At 41.4% G+C, this 17,450-nt stretch overlaps 3 protein-coding genes across 5 annotated transcripts; 2 read left to right on the top strand and 1 right to left on the bottom strand.

Annotated features, from left to right (window-relative positions):
- Nucleotides 1–1,676: 1,676 nt before the first annotated feature.
- LOC127782227 (ADP-ribosylation factor GTPase-activating protein AGD3-like) lies at nucleotides 1,677–10,457 on the top strand. Of its 2 annotated transcripts, XM_052309328.1 has the most exons (19): nucleotides 1,677–2,078; nucleotides 2,966–3,042; nucleotides 3,268–3,368; nucleotides 3,691–3,761; nucleotides 4,089–4,151; nucleotides 4,244–4,288; nucleotides 4,620–4,685; nucleotides 4,769–4,816; nucleotides 4,916–5,011; nucleotides 5,097–5,138; nucleotides 5,654–5,866; nucleotides 5,950–6,081; nucleotides 6,195–6,422; nucleotides 6,514–6,600; nucleotides 6,694–7,026; nucleotides 7,692–7,834; nucleotides 7,924–8,017; nucleotides 9,243–9,739; nucleotides 9,870–10,457. In XM_052309328.1, exons 1-19 carry the CDS (start codon nucleotides 2,034–2,036, stop codon nucleotides 9,982–9,984), a joined length of 2,496 nt encoding a protein of 831 aa, XP_052165288.1. In that variant the 5' UTR covers nucleotides 1,677–2,033; the 3' UTR covers nucleotides 9,985–10,457. The 2 variants fall into 2 exon arrangements, with proteins under 2 accessions (XP_052165288.1, XP_052165289.1); XM_052309329.1 differs by lacking the exon at nucleotides 4,916–5,011.
- A 905-nt stretch (nucleotides 10,458–11,362) lies between these two features.
- Nucleotides 11,363–14,742, bottom strand: LOC127782266 (uncharacterized). Of its 2 annotated transcripts, none has more exons than XM_052309392.1 (8): nucleotides 14,639–14,742; nucleotides 14,147–14,551; nucleotides 13,923–14,031; nucleotides 13,800–13,874; nucleotides 12,914–13,087; nucleotides 12,668–12,844; nucleotides 12,116–12,319; nucleotides 11,363–11,925 (listed from the first exon to the last, which is right to left on the bottom strand). In XM_052309392.1, exons 2-8 carry the CDS (start codon nucleotides 14,215–14,217, stop codon nucleotides 11,716–11,718), a joined length of 1,020 nt encoding a protein of 339 aa, XP_052165352.1. In that variant the 5' UTR covers nucleotides 14,218–14,551; nucleotides 14,639–14,742; the 3' UTR covers nucleotides 11,363–11,715. The 2 variants fall into 2 exon arrangements, with proteins under 2 accessions (XP_052165352.1, XP_052165354.1); XM_052309394.1 differs by having other exon boundaries at nucleotides 11,365–11,925; nucleotides 13,800–13,844.
- Nucleotides 14,743–15,043: 301 nt separating this feature from the next.
- LOC127783145 (late embryogenesis abundant protein D-34-like) lies at nucleotides 15,044–15,442 on the top strand. The gene has a single exon (XM_052310388.1). It carries the CDS (start codon nucleotides 15,044–15,046, stop codon nucleotides 15,440–15,442), a length of 399 nt encoding a protein of 132 aa, XP_052166348.1.
- The last annotated feature ends 2,008 nt before the right edge of the window (nucleotides 15,443–17,450 follow it).

Here is a 17,450-nt window from a genome sequence, read left to right as displayed (position 1 = left end):
CCTCCTGTGTCATCCAACTGCTTAATTGCAAGTAGTCGGAGTACTACAACACAAGTGGCCAATCATGGATACGTTAGTTCTTGGATCAGGCGATCGATCTACTATTGGTTTTGGATTTGTCTGCTGATCAGCTGATATCATGTGTACAGGAAGGAAGAACAGTAGCGCCCAGATGCATGCATGATTAGTGCCTGCATTAGTGCTATAATAATAGTGTGATGGTCGTAGTAGAAGCATCATGAGCAGCATCTGACTGACTGAATGACAGATTTTTTTTTTTCTTCTTCTCTTGGCGGGAACGAAACGAACCCATCATTCGCACCGCGGGCCGTAGAATCTTTTGAATGGGCCGGATGGTGGGGCCCACCCGTCAAAAAGCCAAAACTCAAGGGCCGCATCCCGGGCCCACGCACGCGCATTCTGAATGAACTCTGAAGGGCAAGAAAAAAAGTCTCTGAATTGCCTTTGTATTGAAATTTTTTGGCAGAAATTTATGAAGCAGTAGAGTAGAGTAGCTTTGTTTGTTTCATAATAGGAGAATATATATATGTGTGTGGATATGGTAGATAGGTTGCCGGCGTCATAATCACTGTCGCATTAGTGGCTGCCCACTGCTAATCTCTCTCCATCTCTTAGTGACTAACAGTGATGAGAGACAGAGACTGGAATCTATCAGCATCATCCAGTAGTATTTTGCATCAGCTTTTCTCTGCATGCCATGCCACTCTTGTTTGTTTGTTTCGGTTTCCTTTTTGTAAGTGGAGATCTCAGCACGCACTTACTTGCCCAGTGAGGCAGTGACCCTGTAATTTCACGATCTAATAATGCTCTATCTCATCATCTATCCAGTGCCTGTTCCTATCATTAGGAAATAATAAAAATGCATGTAGGAGTAATATTTTCCATAGTTGACTTAAATTTTCGATGGTTTTAGATTAACTTGACTAGGTTAATGAGAGAAGTACCATTATACTGTAACTCAGTGGTGGAGCTGTGTGTAGACTTCATAAAACGAGTTTTATAAATGTAGGTGCTCACAAATATTAACAATTTACGGATGTGTTTTATAATAAGATGTTAGTGATGGTAAGTGTGTTATATGACACACTTTATGGACGTGTGATTATGATAGCGTGTATAATGGTATATGTACCCATACGTATTCCGTGTAATAAAAAATAAATTTAATCAATTTTTTTTCTGCTTTTTTAGTTTAAGAAAAAAGACTACAGCTAACTCATAGCCCCTTCGTTTCACAATGTAAGTCATTCTAGTATATATGTCTAGATTAATTAACATCAATATAAATGTGGGAAATACTAGAATAACTTTTATTGTGAAACGGATGAAGTAATATGTTATCGGTGAAAACAATGGATATGCATACTCTGGCTAACCCTAGATGAAAAATATATGTTTCTTAAAAAAAAGCACATTAAGTAATTTTCTTATGTTTTATATTTTAGTTAAACTTGTAATTCTGTAGTTCGTACTACATTATCTATAATAATTAGCCGTACATTTTTATATAAAAAAAAACAAAGACCACAATAATTTTTATTTTTTTTAAAATCAAAATGTACATGTTTCTCTCTCTCTCCTCCAGGAGAAGAAAAAAGGAAAAAAAAAAACAAAGAGTAGCGAGAGAAAAGCGCAACGTTATTTTCCATTCCGCTCGTCGCTCCCACTCCTCTCCTCTCTTCTCGCCGAGCCATCCGACCTATTCCCCCCCCTTCTCCCCCACGCGCGAATCGCCCAATTCCGGCGACGACGCCACCGCCATCTCTCGCTCTCTCTCTCTTGCGCGCTCGCGCGGACGCTCCACCAACCAACCAACCCACCCCCACCCGCGGTTGCTGGAGGAGGAGGAGGAGGAGGTGGCGGCGGCCGCGGAGGAGGAGGAGGTCAGGCGGCGTCACGCGGCAGCGACGAGGAGGAAGAGGAGGGGGGGGGGGGGGAGGTGGAGGTGGTGGAGATAGGGTGGGAGGTGGTTGCGGCATTGGAGGTGGTGGTGGTGGTCAGCAGCGGCAGCCATGCTTTTCGCCAAGCTCGATGACTCGCCCATGCTCCGCACGCAGGTGAGCCTCCTCCTCCGCCTCCGGGATCTCGAACGGCTTCGAGGGGTGGGGCTCTGGGTTGGAATGTGGTGGCGCGAGGTGGGAGTGCGCCTATCCCGTGGGGGCGGGTTACCGGGTTGCCTCTCTCTCAAGCGTGGGGCAGTTTCGCTTCAATGCTTTGCAATGGCTTCTCGATTCGGTCTCGCTGCATATGCTCTTCTTCGGAAGAGAGCCAAAAAAACTTTTGTGCTGATTACATTGTTGCGAATGGGTGGGGGAATGGCTTTGCTCTTGATTTTTGTTTTTTTTTTATCGGAAAGGATTTTTGCGCCTGATTTTAGCGCAGTGTTTGGAATTCATGGTTGATTTGGCGCTTCTTTTTTTCTTTTTATTTTTTTTGATGATCCAAATGTGTTTGATCAGCTACTTTTTTTTTCTTTCTTTTTGTAACCGAAGGCGAATGTTCCTCATTGGTGAATGGTGATAGGTCTGGATTGTCGTATCTCACTGGTTTTATTATTACGCCTATCTGCATTGTCCTATGTTACTCACTACCTTTTGAACTTGCGTCGCTGTGTTTGTTTCCCCGTGCCGTCTATGCCAGCCTGAAAATTTTTGCTAGCTAGCCACATACTGCTCCTATAACTGAATGCTTGTTTCCAAGCAATTGGGACAATGAACTGTTTCTCATCATGTAAACGGATTAAGAAGTATCCATAAAGCTCTTGAATTTTTTATTGATTATAGAATGGGAGATTTCCTCATTAAAGAGATGCAATTGTTTGGGTATAATCCATTTCAACACATATTTGTAGCACAAACTTCTTTTATGTGACCTTTTTTTTTCCATGTTGGATTTGCTTGATTCATGAACAATGTATGCATTTTTTTGGCATTCTGAAAAGCAGATACAGTCACTGGAAGAAAGTGCTGAAATTCTCAGGGAGAGATGTTTGAAGTTTCATAAAGGTTGCCGCAAGTATACGTAAGTGATCATCTACATCTAATCGATTTGTATTTCTTCACAATACCTGACACATGATATGGTTGAACTGCTTCAGTCAAAAAAAAAAAAGAGAGAGAGAGAGAGAGAGAGGTTGAACTGCCATTCATTGCATTACACGCTTATATTTAAACCCATATTTACTCGTAGTTTTCTGCCAACTTGCTGCTATCCAGGACACATTAATTTACATATCCCTTTTTTCAGGGAAGGATTAGGAGAAGCTTATGATGGAGATATTGCATTTGCAAGCTCACTCGAAACATTTGGGGGAGGCCACAATGACCCTATAAGTGTTGCTTTTGGTGGTTAGTCATGTTATTCTCCTGCATATCTTTTATCTGATGTTTTCGGTGATATTTGTTTTGTTTAAAATTTTCATATGAGTATGCAAGGTGTTTTCTTTATGTATTTCATGTGTGTTTAGTTAATTTTACAAAGAAAAAGGGTATTATCTAACTAAGCTATACAGATTAAAGCCAACAACAGTTGAGTAAAGAGTTTATCCATCTACTGTATTAAAAGTTTACTTCTCATCCCTTAATTACTGTTTTTCATTTTACTAGAACTGTCTTGTCTTTAGTATGGTCATTTCCTCTAATATGCATACTGAACATTTCTCCTCTCCAGGACCTGTTATGACCAAATTTACAATTGCCTTGAGAGAACTAGGCACATACAAGGAAGTCCTCCGCTCCCAGGTAGTGGCACTTCTCATCATATTTTCTTATATATGTGCTGTTACAGGATTTCAGTCAAATTCTTATGCTTTCTTTTCATGTGGGTGCTTATCAAATTTGCTTCTTTGATGGAGTGCTGATGAAATTCTAACTCTTCTGTCCTTTTCTCCAACACTTGAGATGTTTTCATCTATGAACAACACAAACCTACATGTTTATGAATTTTAGATGAAGTGATGGACACTATTTTGTGATCCCAACCTTCACTTCAGCCATTTCATTCTAGGAACACGCGGCCTATGTTTCCTTACCTTGCTGTCATCTGTGTTAATGTCTATTTGCTGGCAGGTTGAGCACATGCTAAATGACAGATTGCTGAATTTTGTGGACATTGATTTGCATGATGTTAAGGTACCAGTATAATTTCATGTGAAAACAGAATTTTGAAATTCATGGTGAGATTAATTAAATGACATGCCTTTCTGCTTCATACATTTACTCAGGATGCACGGAAGCGTTTCGACAAGGCTAGCCTCTTGTATGACCAGGTATGTTATTCGATTTTTTCTATTGCCAAAAAAGATAACTAATTTTCAGGTCACACTTTATTATGATAAATTCGTGGTTCCTCTGTATTTGTAATTGGTCTCTCTCTCTCTCTCTCTCTCTGCTTCTTGCAATCAAAGTGACAAAGGGGTTCATTTCGTTTTGTTTTGTGATATGTCAAATTTCAATGAGCTAATGGTTTCTTCCTCTCAGCTAATTTTACTTCTTTGTTATTTTCTTTGTTCAATCTACTGCCATACAGTGTGTGCTGCTTATTTAATGTTATGGAGGAGAGACTATTATTGATTAGCCAGCTGGCTGATTTGATCGCAGGTTCGTGATAAGTACCTGTCACTGAAGAAAGGCACACGAGCCGACATAACAACTGCCATTGAAGATGTAAAATCTTTTCCCTTTCTTACAAAACCCTTTTTAAGGTAAGGCAACTTCCCCCAAACTGACTTACACTTGGCCTTACCCAGGAACTTCACAACGCTAGATCTTCATTTGAGCAAGCCCGTTTCAACCTGGTATGTGAAACAGTTGATCAGACTTTGTTCTTGTATTTTCTTACTGTGTGCCTTTTTTCTTATCATATCATCATTTGCCATACCTGCACTAATTTTTAGGTCACTTCAATTTCCCATATTGAGGCAAAGAAGAGATTTGAATTTTTGGAGGCTGTTAGTTCAACTATGGATTCTCATCTTCGATATTTTAAACAAGTACCAGATTGCATATTTTTCCTCTTTCTGCTACTATGTTATGCAAAGAGTGAGACTTATCTTATCTGTTGCTATATTCATTCAGGGATACGACCTATTGCATCAGATGGAGCCATATATTAATCAGGTAACTTGACCACGCTCGCTTATTAGTTTCCTAGTCTTCTAGTATACAAATAGTTTTACATTGTAGCTACAAGATCATGAAATGCAAATATTAGTGCCCCAGATTTCTGCCCTCAATTCATCTCATTGAGATTGGATTTATTCTATAGCTGATCAATATTTCAATTATCAAGAAGGTTTGACATTTTCATCCTGGAAAAGTTCAGTTGTTTAGTGCTTTATGCACCTTTTGGTAGCTTTTTCAGCCTAATATTGTTTTTTTTTTCTCCTGGAGATAAATACATTCAGATTATCTAATTACTGGATTTTAATTGGTTCTGTCCTTGGTTAACAATTGCCCTTGAGTGGAGAATAGCAGTTTTTTAATCTTTTTGTAGAAATCGCTGCATCAATGATCATATTGATCTTTTTAAGACGCAGCGAAGCTGCTTACTTTTTAATGCTGCACGCACAAACTTCTTATGTTATGAAGTGGACAAGAATTTTTTCTTTAGCTGTTCTTTGGTCCTCCTGCAGGTTCTTGCTTATGCACAACAATCAAGAGAAAGGGCAAACAAGGAGCAAGCCTCTCTTGTAGAGAGAATGCATGAATACAAAAAGCAGATAGATCGGGAAATTCGTTTATCAAATGGTTTGACTGATGCCCATAATGGTGATGGAATTCAAACGATTGCTAGAAGTTCACATAAAATGATTGAGGCAGTGATGCAGTCGGCCTCAAAAGGCAAGGTACCACTTCCTGGTTCACTAGGAATTAAAGCTTCATGCAGACATTCTAGTACTGTCATTCCTGAAACAAAGTATATGTTCAGGTCCAGACCATTCGTCAAGGTTACCTCTCGAAAAGATCTTCAAACTTGAGAGCTGATTGGAAAAGAAGGTTTTTTGTCCTCGATAGTCGAGGAATGCTGTACTACTATCGCAAGCAAATTAATAGGACACCTGTAGGTCCCCCTTGCACTAGTGAAATACTCATGCAGCTGCAGGATTCTGTCCAAGATGTGCAATATACTTAAGTTCCTGTCCTTTATTCTTTGTTTCACTTTTGGTCTTCCAGGGTGGTTGTTCCAGTCACCCAAGAAGCATTGGCAACCCCACTGAACATGGTTCTGGGTTGCTGAGCAGACTATTCTCATCTCATTACCATGGCATTATACATGATGAGAAATCTGTTGCACGGCATACTGTAAATTTGCTGACATCAACCATTAAAATGGATGCAGAACAATCAGATCTGAGGTTTTGCTTCAGAATAATTTCACCCACAAAGGTCTACACACTACAGGTATGAGTACAATATTGAAGATGATATTGTCTTCATGTTGAATATAATTCGATATTTCCTATTTAAGTGACACCATCTATTTTTTGAGCAGGCAGAGAGTGCAATAGATCAAATGGATTGGATTGAAAAGATTACTGGTGTCATTGCATCTTTGCTTAGCTCACAATCCCCAGAACAGGTCACTATTCGATGACCCAGATTTTATTGTTTATGTATTTGACATGTTGAATTTTCGTTTACCAAAATGTGATGGTCTGTACTTCTGTTTCAGTGTTTTCTGCTAAGCCCTAAGAGCTGTGGCCATGATGGCAGTGCCAGTGAAAGTAGCTCCTTTACTAGCCAGGATCTGGAACCTTCCATGTATGATGACTTAACATTGGAAAAGAACACTGGAAATGGGCAACATGATGTCAGAGGCACACATTATCACAAGACCAACATGAAACCTGAAAAACCAATTGATTTGCTTAGGAAAGTTGATGGCAATATCATTTGTGTTGATTGTGGTTCTATGGAACCTGATTGGGCATCATTAAACCTTGGTGCACTTCTGTGCATAGAGTGCTCTGGGGTACACAGAAATCTTGGAGTGCATATATCAAAGGTAATTAAGATAATTTTATCTGTACATTCTCCTGTCTCCTTGTGTGAAATTCCATGCAGATCACTTTCTACGTCTGCATTTGTAATATTTGAGTCTAGAACATCATAGCTTTTTGTGTATTACATGGCATGCTTGGGGACTATGTTACATGGGGCAAAACAATGATTGTCCTTTTGGCCAATATGCTACCTGGGGCAAAAAATGATGATTATTCTTTGGCCAATAAGAGGGTTAAAACAACAAAAGACTCAAAATTGTAACAGCAAATTAGTCCAAAACAAAGAACTAAAAGCTCTTAGAAACGCAAAGCATTTTGTGAGTTGTATTTTTGCGGACATATTCCCAAGGACTGCTATAGGAGCATTTTTTTCCCTTACTGAAAATACATATATTGCTTGCATCATTCTTTCTGTTTTCTTAAACAGCTTTCTGGTGGTCTTTAGATGAAACTCGGCCTCATGGTACAATTATTGTTGTTGCAGATTATAGGAAAAATTTCTTATGGTTGACATCAATTTGTATATGCATATCACCAATCAGATTCTATCAGTGCCTATATATTTCATTGAATATTCAAATGTCGTTGTGCATTTAGGTTTAGTCATTTCAGTATCATTAACTATTAATAAATTTTTATAGAACTTAACTGTACATTATATTGGCAGGTAAGATCTCTGACGCTTGATGTCAGAGTGTGGGAACCATCTGTAATCAATTTCTTTCAATCATTAGGCAACAAGTTTGTCAATGATGTTTGGGAAGAAGTTTTACCTTCGTCAAAAAATGGTGAATCTGATGACAAGTTGCGGTAATATTACAATTGTTGTAAATTACTTTACATGTTTTTGCTGCCTTATCTATTTCTTTCCAGTTAATCAGCACTACATTGTTCCGCAGCGCTCATGGATTAGATACGGCATGGCACTTTACTGTCAGCAAGCCTAAACACTCAGATCCTTTCTCTGCCAAAGAGAAGTTTATCCATGCCAAGGTACTTACTACCTTTTTGCAATTGAGTTTCATGATCAGCAAAAGTAATGTGAGAACCAAATGGTCTTTATGGGTGTTCATTGGAAGAATGATTGGATAAACATGATTCATGATAGTTAACTTCTCAGGAGTAAAGGCACTTCCTTGTCTAACCATGACTCTCTTTCCATAATGATTAGCAGTGATCTAGAAGAATTTCATAATAAGTCCTCTCTTGATTCAACACCTCACATATATTTGAGAGATGGCTTTGCAACAGTATATACAACTTCAGTGCTTATGTTTTCTTTACTTATTCATCCCCAAAATTTTCCCACTCCCTGCCAGTCCACTACATAGGATGGTATGATGGTAGGAAAAGTGAATGCCAACCACATAAATAACATACACTAAACCATAGTTACTCTTGGAATTGGAAAAGATTTTAGTTGTTTTATACAAGCAGTGTACTCACAATTACAGAGGACTTTATGTCTTTTCTAGAATCACAAAGTGGCTTCCTTCGCATGAAAATTATCAAGCAAGGAACTCCCTGCTGACAGTGCCTCTGCACATAATCACATATCATGCGAATACATTGGCCTTCTATGGTCTTTGTATGTGTGCTTGTGTGAGCCTCACTCCATGATCTTGTGAATGGCTTGCAAACCTAACCAAGAGAAAACAAAGGATGTTGGTTGAGGTTAACTTAGGCTGATGTAGAGGCAACATACTCATATGCAGCTTTGGTTCTTTGTTACCCATGGGTTGGACTTATTATTAATTTGACAGGTAGTTTTACTTCATTTGCTTGCCCTATAAACTCTTTTATCTTGTTCATGGACTTATTTTCTGCCACATATCTTATATGTGACCTAAGTTGTCGTCTGATGCTATGATACATATTGGCAAACAATCACAATGAAAAGGGGAAAACTGTAATCCTGAAAACTGTAGCATTGCATATAAATCAATACCATTTTGGTTACATCACATGTTTGATAGTGCACTTGTAGTTTAACAAAATAAGAATAAGTTTTTAGTCACTGTGATAGTCAGTTGACTATCATGGACCTTATGTTCAAGTTGCCCAAGAGATTATTGAAAATTACAACTCATGAGCCAGACAATCTATAATGCTTTGTCAATAGGTTTATTATTTATTATTGTCCTACTTGTAAGTTGAGCTTAGGTGCTCCTTCAATTGCATAAAATATACTGAGTTTTTTATGTTTTAAAAATTCCAGTATGCTGACAAGGAATTTGTACGAAAGTATAGCATGGATGAGATTCAGCTAGCTCAGCAGATGTGGGATAATGTAACTGCAAATGACAAGAGAGCTGTATACAGTCTCATCGTGCAATCCCGCGCCAATGTAAATTTAGTTTATGGAGAGATGTCCTATAGTTCGCGTTCGACTACTGGAAGATCATCTCAGCAAGAGCACTCTGCCTCACCATCTGATGGAAGCCCTGTATTTTTCGATTGCCATTCACATGAAAAAGTTTCTCCTAGAGAGCCCCTTTCTCCTGCCAGCACAAGTTCACGTGTAGATGATGGGGACGAAAGATGCGAAGGTTTCTCGTTGCTTCATCTTGCATGTCATGTTGCAGATGTTGGAATGGTTGAATTACTTTTGCAGTACGGAGCTAATGTAAATGCAATTGATTCAAGAGGCCGGACACCCCTTCATCAGTGTATATTGAAAGGAAGACACGTACATGCTAAGCTTCTACTCTCCAGGTATTTCAGTACTTACATCTTCAGCATTTATCTTGCTTTATATGCCCCCTAATCCAAAGACTAGTCCACTGCAAAAGATCAACTACATAAAGGTGGTCTCACTTTTCTTCGCTCCGCAAAATTTATGCAGGGGGGCTAATCCACAAGTTGCGGACCAAGATGGCAGGACGGCATTACAGTGTGCCATCGACGGTGGAACAAGCGACGACGATATTCTTGTGTTGTTAGAAGATTATACTAGATAAAATCTGGTGGGGAAAAAAGCCCTCGCTTCAGTAGCATTTCTTCTGTGACACAGACCACGCCCGTTGTGAAGTCAAGAGTAACCCGGCTCCAGGCTTCTCCCAGCTTGTGTTGCTCAATGACCCAAGTTTGTGGCGTGAAGTAGCCTATGGGTTCTTCTGAAGCTTCAGCAACATGATGTGCCTGCTCCTTTTCTTCTCCTATATATATACCATTTCGTTGCCGGATTCTCTTAGCGTAGGCTATACTTATTTGTATTCATCTTGCAAACGGCTTGGTTTTTGTTTGCAGATGATTCATGCATAGTATGTAAGTTTGTATATCCATCATATCGAGTTGCTTCTTTCTCTGTTTTTTTGTATCATCTCAGAACCTGAAGTAGGTCCACTAGTTTCCATGAAGGATGGTTGGATGTACATACCGAGATGTGCCATTGTGATTTATTATGGAATGTGAAATATCACCTTTTTGAAAAGGGGGGCAATTTCGTTCTTGCCTCTACTTTGATGTCCAATATAGATTTTGCCACTATTTTTAGGGTTTTCGTTTTTGTCCTTGTTTTGTTTTTTAAACGAAGAAAAATTTTGCCCCTACTTTGGATGGACATATTAACGGTGTTAAATCTTTGGGGAGAAAACATTCATACCCTTACTCATGTTGCACACTTCTCTTATTTTTGTTCATCGATTGAGAATTTGCTCACATTTAGCACATGAATCTTACAATTTTGATAAACTTTTACAAATATGATAATTCTGAATAATATGAAACGGATGAAGTAGCTGTTATGGTGGATACTGTGGCATGCAATTCTATGCATCTGTGACTTGCTCTCAGGCATCGCATTTTGATTTCATTTATATCCAACCTAATCAGCTTTGCTGTGCACAAACCTTGTCATGAGCATCATACCTCTAAACCAAAGCCTGGTGATTTGTTTAGAAATGTGTATATAAGGAATTCAGTTTCTTTATTTCCATCTAAATTATTGCAACTGGAAATCGAAGAAGGCAAAGTGGCTGTAGTGGTCGAAATATGTACACCAGATTTTGGTATTCTCTTTTTTCTGTACTGAAGCTTGGTTTTAAAGCTATAGTATCCCAGAGAAGTAGGTTTTTGTTTCGTTTTAAGAATATCATCTAGATCTAAAAAAAAAAGAGATACCTGTAAAATAGATAGATTATCTATCTGTAGTGAAATGACCCATAAGAGACCAAAAAAAATTGAAACAGAGGAATCCAACTATCTAAGAACGGTATTTTTTATCATCAAGTTGACTTTCTAGCATTGCCCATATTCATATATATGTTAATGAATCTAGACATATATGTGTGCCTAGATTCATTAACATCTATATAAATGTGGGCAATGCTAGAAAGTCTTATAACCTGAAACGGAGGTAGTAACCAATAACGGTAGGTCGCCAAAATAACAGAACTCTGTCTGCCTAGATAATTCGGCTAATTAAAACCCCAATTGTTCAAATTTTTGCTCCATTCTCTCCATACACCACAACTGTGTTTAAACCAGCAACCAGCTATATTACATCATACTTCATCCGTTTCACAATGTAAGACTTTCTAGCATTGCCTATATTCTTTTAGATGTTTATGAATTAGGCATATATATGTGTATAGATTCATTAACTTCTAAATGAATATAAGCAATGCTAAAAAGTCTTACAATCTAAAACGGAGGGAGTAATAAGGAAATTTCTTCAATGGTGAAACACCTCAATCATTACCAGCTTGATTGACCTCCCTCTTGGCAGCTTCCTGTGCCGCCGCCTCAACCAAGAATTGCATGTGTCTCAGCTTTTCCTTCTTGATACTGTAGGAACACACTAAGTCATTCCAGATCTCAGAGACAGCAGTCTTATAGATCTTATCCTTGTATTTATCTGCATCTTTCTCTATCTTTAATAGCTCATCTGATGAAAACATCTGAAAGGAAAAAACATACAAACTAAACTTCAATCCAGCCTACAGGTATATATGAAACATATAAGTCTTAACAGTAGAAGTATTTTTTTTTTTTGCCGATGTATATTAAGGAAAAGGGGAAAAATGTACAAATGCAGTGCGTCAGAGCACTGCCTTTACAACAGATAACAGTAGAAGTATTATGGTTCACCTCAGGGGGGTGCTCAATTTCTTCTCCAGGGCGAGTTATCTTATTCAGAGCAGTTACTAGTTTCATAGTATCCCATTCGGAACTGTTCAACCCAGATATTTTCAGAAGGTGATAATCTGACAAGTGAAGGCCCTTGGAATGCCTCTTTTCAAGAAAGTCACAATGATATAAGTAGCAAGCTGTTTCCACTATATCATTGTTGATCTGGATGAACACAAAAGGGCACACATTACTTTTTAAGACCAAATGCCCTGCCCTTTTATTGAAAAGATAACATATTTGCAGAGAACAAGATAAACACATCCCTATGCCATAATGGGAAACATCATTCTTTCCTTAAATCTAAAGACTAACCTAAAAAACTAAAATGAATAGCCAATACAGATTAATAGCTAAATGAGTTTCTAGAAGAACTGGCGAGTGGCGAGTCTTTTGTTAAAGAACAAAAAGAACTGATCAGGGTTTCAATCCAAAAATTGAATCAGTACATGACACAGCTATGAATTATGACAGATATGTACAGGTAAAGACATGCTGTGAACAAAAACTCACCATCTCTGGCTTAACATCAAATTTATAACGGTGCAGGATCATTTCCAATCCTTTACTCACTGGGAGGCGCTCCTCCTTGGTCAGCACCTTTTGTTCTTCAGGCACTAAAATGTGCATGAGATTCTTGATCCCCCACATCACCTCCGTCACAAAATCATTATACAGGCATGTTACTCCCTGCAAGTGCAAAGACCAGTGAAAAATGTAATCGATGTTATTCGCAAACACATGTAATTAATTGATTACCTTCAGCTCCTGATCAGCTTCGATTATTTCTTTGTATTCTAGGCTTCCAACCATTAGCTTCTCCCCACGACGGCACCAAATCTTCAGCATATCTCTCAGTTCTTTGCCAAGACCAGTAGTACAATTAATAGCAGCAGACTTGTCCTCAAACTTTTGAAATTGTTTCAGCCAGAGCTGATAAAGCACAAAAAGATGACCACTATGAGAGACTTAGGCCTGGTTTAGTTCCAAACTTTTCTTCAAACTTCCAATTTTTCCATCACATCAAAACTTTCCTACACACAAACTTCCAACTTTTCCGTCACATCGTTCTAATTTCAATCAAATTTCCAATTTTGGCGTGAACTAAACACACCCTTAAGAGATAGATAGAATGATAGATAGATAGAGTTCAACCAACATGCAAAATGTCTCAATTCTCAACTGTGGCAGGAGAGAACAAATCCAGTCTTCAATTTTATCAAAGATCGAGTAGTCTTTCAGCAGACCTCAGAATTGGTCCATATATTACAGTAAAAAATGGTTTCTAGTTTTGGAAAAGCAGCCAGTGTACCGTCTTAGGGATCACATCCCTCCAGCAGAGACAGGTTGTTACAGTAGGAAATTGGTGTGCACCGCATTAGGTGTTGATACATAGTGCATTGCTAGGAAATCAATTTTAATTTAAAGAAAAACTAGCAGCATCACACTAACTAGAGTCAGGTCTTGTACTAACTAATTTATCATAATTATTGAGCACTTGTTGACATAACAAAGTTTAACAACCCCAAGTAATCATGTTGATGAGCATGAAAAAAAAATTTAAACAAGAAAACCAAGGCGCGATAAGGCACATATTGCGCCTGAAACACATTAGAGATCTACAGAGAGAGATATATATACTAACACAGTTTTTTGCCATATAGTCCTCGACGAAGTTGGCCCAAATGTGCTGCATGAGTAGAAACAAGAAACCAGTAAACTTAATTAGAAATATTAAAAATGCAGACGCACAATATAAATATATTACCTCGATTGCATTCTCTTCTTCGAAGATGTAGCTATTGAAGGAAAACATTGCGAATCCGGAGGGCGTCTCGAAAAGCAACCAAACTAACCAGGGCATCCCCCTAAGATTTCTGCCAAGCAATCAAAATATAAAGATGATGGACGCGACTTTGGCAATTAAGGGATTTCCTTAATTAGTTCTTAATTTCATTTCTAGCTAGCGAGATACAGTAAGATGGTACTCACCTAGCGACGTCGACGTCGTCGGAGAAGGAGGCGGCGGCGGCGTCCTGACGCTGCTGCTTTCGTCGCCCCATCGCGCGACGGCGAGAGAGATGCAGCCCGGAGTGGATGAAACCAGTTTTATAGTGGTTATTGACACAATGGGCCGGCCTATGGGCCGAGTAACGGACCAGGGAAGGTTAGGCATTTATATCTTTATCTTTAGGAATAAGTTCACTTGAGGTCCCTTAACTTGTCAACGAATCTGATTTTCGTCCTTCAACCGGAAAACCAGATACAATAGGCCCCTCAACTATTAAAACCGGTGCAAAACAGGTCCCTCAGCGGTTTTGATGGTGGTTTTGGCTGATGTGGTGCCTACGTGGCCGGTTTGACTTGGTCCTCGTCCTAAGTGGCGCTGACGTGGCACTGGAAGGAAAATATAAAACTTAAAAATGAAAACAAAATGTGGGGCCCACATGTCAGTCAGACAAAAGGAAAAAAGAGTGAACCCACCTGTTAGTGGGTCCCACCATCCTCTCTATCCACGGACGATTGGACGACGGGAGACTGGGAGAGGGAGCGACCGACGCCTTTTCTCTCTCCCTCCCGGCATCCTTCCTCGCCGGCCGGCGAGCGCGCACGGAGAGGGAAAAAGGCGCCGGCCGGCGAGGGTGGCGACAACGGCCGCTGGGCGCCGCCCGCTGCGCGCCTCTTCGGCGGGCTGTGACCGCCCGTCGCCGTCGAGCCCCAGTGCCCCACCCACGGCGCCCCGCCATTGCCGGCCACCCTGCGTGTCCCCCGTTCGACCCATGCAGCGAGCCGCGCCGCATATGACCTTGAAGATCTCTCTCTCATGCAAAGCACAGTGCACACACGATCTCACCACACTAGTACTAGCTACGTTGAGAGTGTAGTAGGATGAGCCAGCAAGGGATCTGGTATGGCGACGTGTTCCCGGTGACCAGAAGCCTCGCGGCCAAGCCCATCGCGCCGCGGGACGCGGCGACTTGCAGTCGGCGCGCGGAGAACCTCGTGTTGGGGAAGACGGTCAAGGGCGGCCCGGCCGCCGCCATGGAGTCCGCGGCGAGTCGTAACGAGGAGATGGGCGTCATCGGACATGACCAGTCCACGGACGCCACCGCCGAGCATGGCGTCAACGTCTCCAATACTCTCGTCCTCGGCGGCAGCCGCATCGTCACTGAGTTCGTCGCCGGCCAGGTAATCACACTGTTGCATGAACACAGTTCGTCGTTGCCGTCTCTCCGATTGTTCGAGCAGGATGATGGCGCCGCTACCCTCCGACTCCCGCAACCCTAGCTCCGCGTCGCAGACCGCCGAAGAAGTGCGCAGTGGGCGGGGGCCAGCTGCCGCCGCCGCCCCACTCGCCGGCCGGCGCCTTTTTCCCTCTCCGTGTGCGCTCGCCGGCCGGCGAGGAAGGATGACGGGAGGGAGAGAGAAGAGGCGTCGGTCGCTCCCTCTCCCAGTCTCCTGTCGTCCAATCGTTCGTGCATAGAGAGGATTGTGGGACCCACTGACAGGTGGGTCCACTCTTTTTTCCTTTTGTCTAACTGATATGTGGACCCCATATTTTTGTTTTTTTTTTAACTTTTATATTTTCCTTTCAATACGCAAACCGGACACGTAGACGCCACATTGGCCAAAACCACCATCAAAACCGTTGAGGGACCTGCTTTACACCGGTTTTGATAGTTGAGGGACCCGTTGTATCTGGTTTTTCGATTGAAGGACGAAAATCGGATTCGTTGGTAAGTTAAGGGACCTCAAGTGTACTTATTCCTTATCTTTACCTATTATAAAAGTTTGATGTTTTTGCCAGAAAATTTCGTACGTCACCCTTCTCGAGTAGGTTTCGTATTCCGCACCCGCTGCGCCCCACGCGTACACGAGCGAACGAGGGAGGGACGTCGGATTTCAATGGGCGTGAGGCGTGTAACTTCTGGTTTCTTTAGAGGAAAAAATGGTGTCCGATTTAGAAAGAAAAACAGACAACCGGAAATTTCGTCACTTGATATATGCATATGAAATTTCCAAATTAATTGGCATGAACATATATCCAAATAACAACTTTTAGGCCCTGTCGTGTTGACTCCGAGTCCGTTTAAAAAAAAATCCCCGTGCAAGATTGGCCCAAATCAATCAATCAACCAAAAACAACACGGAAATACCATATTTAATCCCAAGAAACCTAATCCCCCAATCCGATCCATCCGAGACAAGACAATACATAAACGATAGAAAATGAATCACAGATCCAGTTAATCACGAAATCACAAATGCAAAATCATCCAAAAAAATTATATCACAAAAACCTAAATCATCGAGGACGCCGCTGCCCCGAGGCCGTGGTGGCTTGGCGGGCGCACAGCCATGCGCCGGGACGAGGGTGTCGCCACCCAGGCGCAACTGTGAAGAGGGTGCCACCGCTATGCCGGATAAGAGGGTGATGCCACCGCGGAGAGGGCGCCGCCTGCCGGGGGAGGACGCCGCGCGAGGGCGCCGCAGCTGAGGCGCCGCCGGCCAGGGGGAGGACGCCTTGCGAGGGTGCCGCCCGCCGGGGAAAGGACACCGTCAGCTGGAGGGAGAGCAGGGGGAGAGCGCCGTGCGAGCGGGAGGAGGAGTCGTGCCGTCGGTGAGGGAAGGGGGAGGGGGAGCAGCGAAGAGGCAGGACGTCGTCGGCTAATAGGACTACGGGAGTGCGCAGCGGAGGAGAGAGGGCGAGCGAACGGAGGACCAGAGGACAGAGCGAGAGGATAAGAGCGGTTGAGGAAAACGAGGAGACAAGGGGGACGGAAGGGTCGAGACGCGCCGCTCTCTCGCCTCGCTCTGATGGGCGGTTTTTCAAAAAAAAAAAAAAAAAAAAAAGGTACTCTCTGTATGGAAAAAGAACCGGCACATATGCTGTTTTTGTTAAGCGAGATTATTCATAACTTTTTGTTTTTTCTCTGAGCCACGTGGGCTGGAAAAAAATTATTTTGTGTCGTACAAATAGAATAATTTACCCGATTTAATGGGAAATAGGCTGTTTTGAAAAAAAAACACCTGGCGTCTAGAACTTAATAAGAGATTGTTTTCGCGCGCAACATGAATAATATTTTATTAAAGCACGTCCAATAGTTCGGTTTTTTTTCCGATATGATCCGCTACTCCAGCCGCCACCCGAGCCGAACCCTAGCGTCGCTGCCATGTTGATCTGCCTCCATGTGCATTTTCTCACTCAATTCATTACAAAAATTGATTCTCAACTCCTTTCTCCTCATTTTCCCCATAATTTTATCTTTCAATTCGGTTTTAATTTACCGGATTT

Source organism: Oryza glaberrima, chromosome 8 (assembly GCF_000147395.1).
Source record: "Oryza glaberrima chromosome 8, OglaRS2, whole genome shotgun sequence".
Classification (NCBI taxonomy): Eukaryota; Viridiplantae; Streptophyta; class Magnoliopsida; order Poales; family Poaceae; genus Oryza; species Oryza glaberrima.
This window is presented reverse-complemented; position numbering and strand designations above follow the sequence as displayed.

Bases quoted from the DNA above. Each gene is read 5' to 3' on its own strand.
- LOC127782227 (XM_052309328.1), top strand. From the start codon at position 2,034: ATGCTTTTCGCCAAGCTCGATGACTCGCCCATGCTCCGCACGCAG. The intron at 3,369-3,690 runs GTTAGTCATGTT...TCTCCTCTCCAG, and splicing joins TATAAGTGTTGCTTTTGGTG to GACCTGTTATGACCAAATTT. The intron at 9,740-9,869 runs GTATTTCAGTAC...AAATTTATGCAG, and splicing joins GCTAAGCTTCTACTCTCCAG to GGGGGCTAATCCACAAGTTG.
- LOC127782266 (XM_052309392.1), bottom strand. From the start codon at position 14,217: ATGGGGCGACGAAAGCAGCAGCGTCAGGACGCCGCCGCCGCCTCCTTC. The intron at 14,032-14,146 runs GTGAGTACCATC...ATTGCTTGGCAG, and splicing joins GACGACGTCGACGTCGCTAG to AAATCTTAGGGGGATGCCCT. The intron at 11,926-12,115 runs GTGAACCATAAT...TTTTCCTTTCAG, and splicing joins AAATTGAGCACCCCCCTGAG to ATGTTTTCATCAGATGAGCT.
- LOC127783145 (XM_052310388.1), top strand. From the start codon at position 15,044: ATGAGCCAGCAAGGGATCTGGTATGGCGACGTGTTCCCGGTGACCAGA.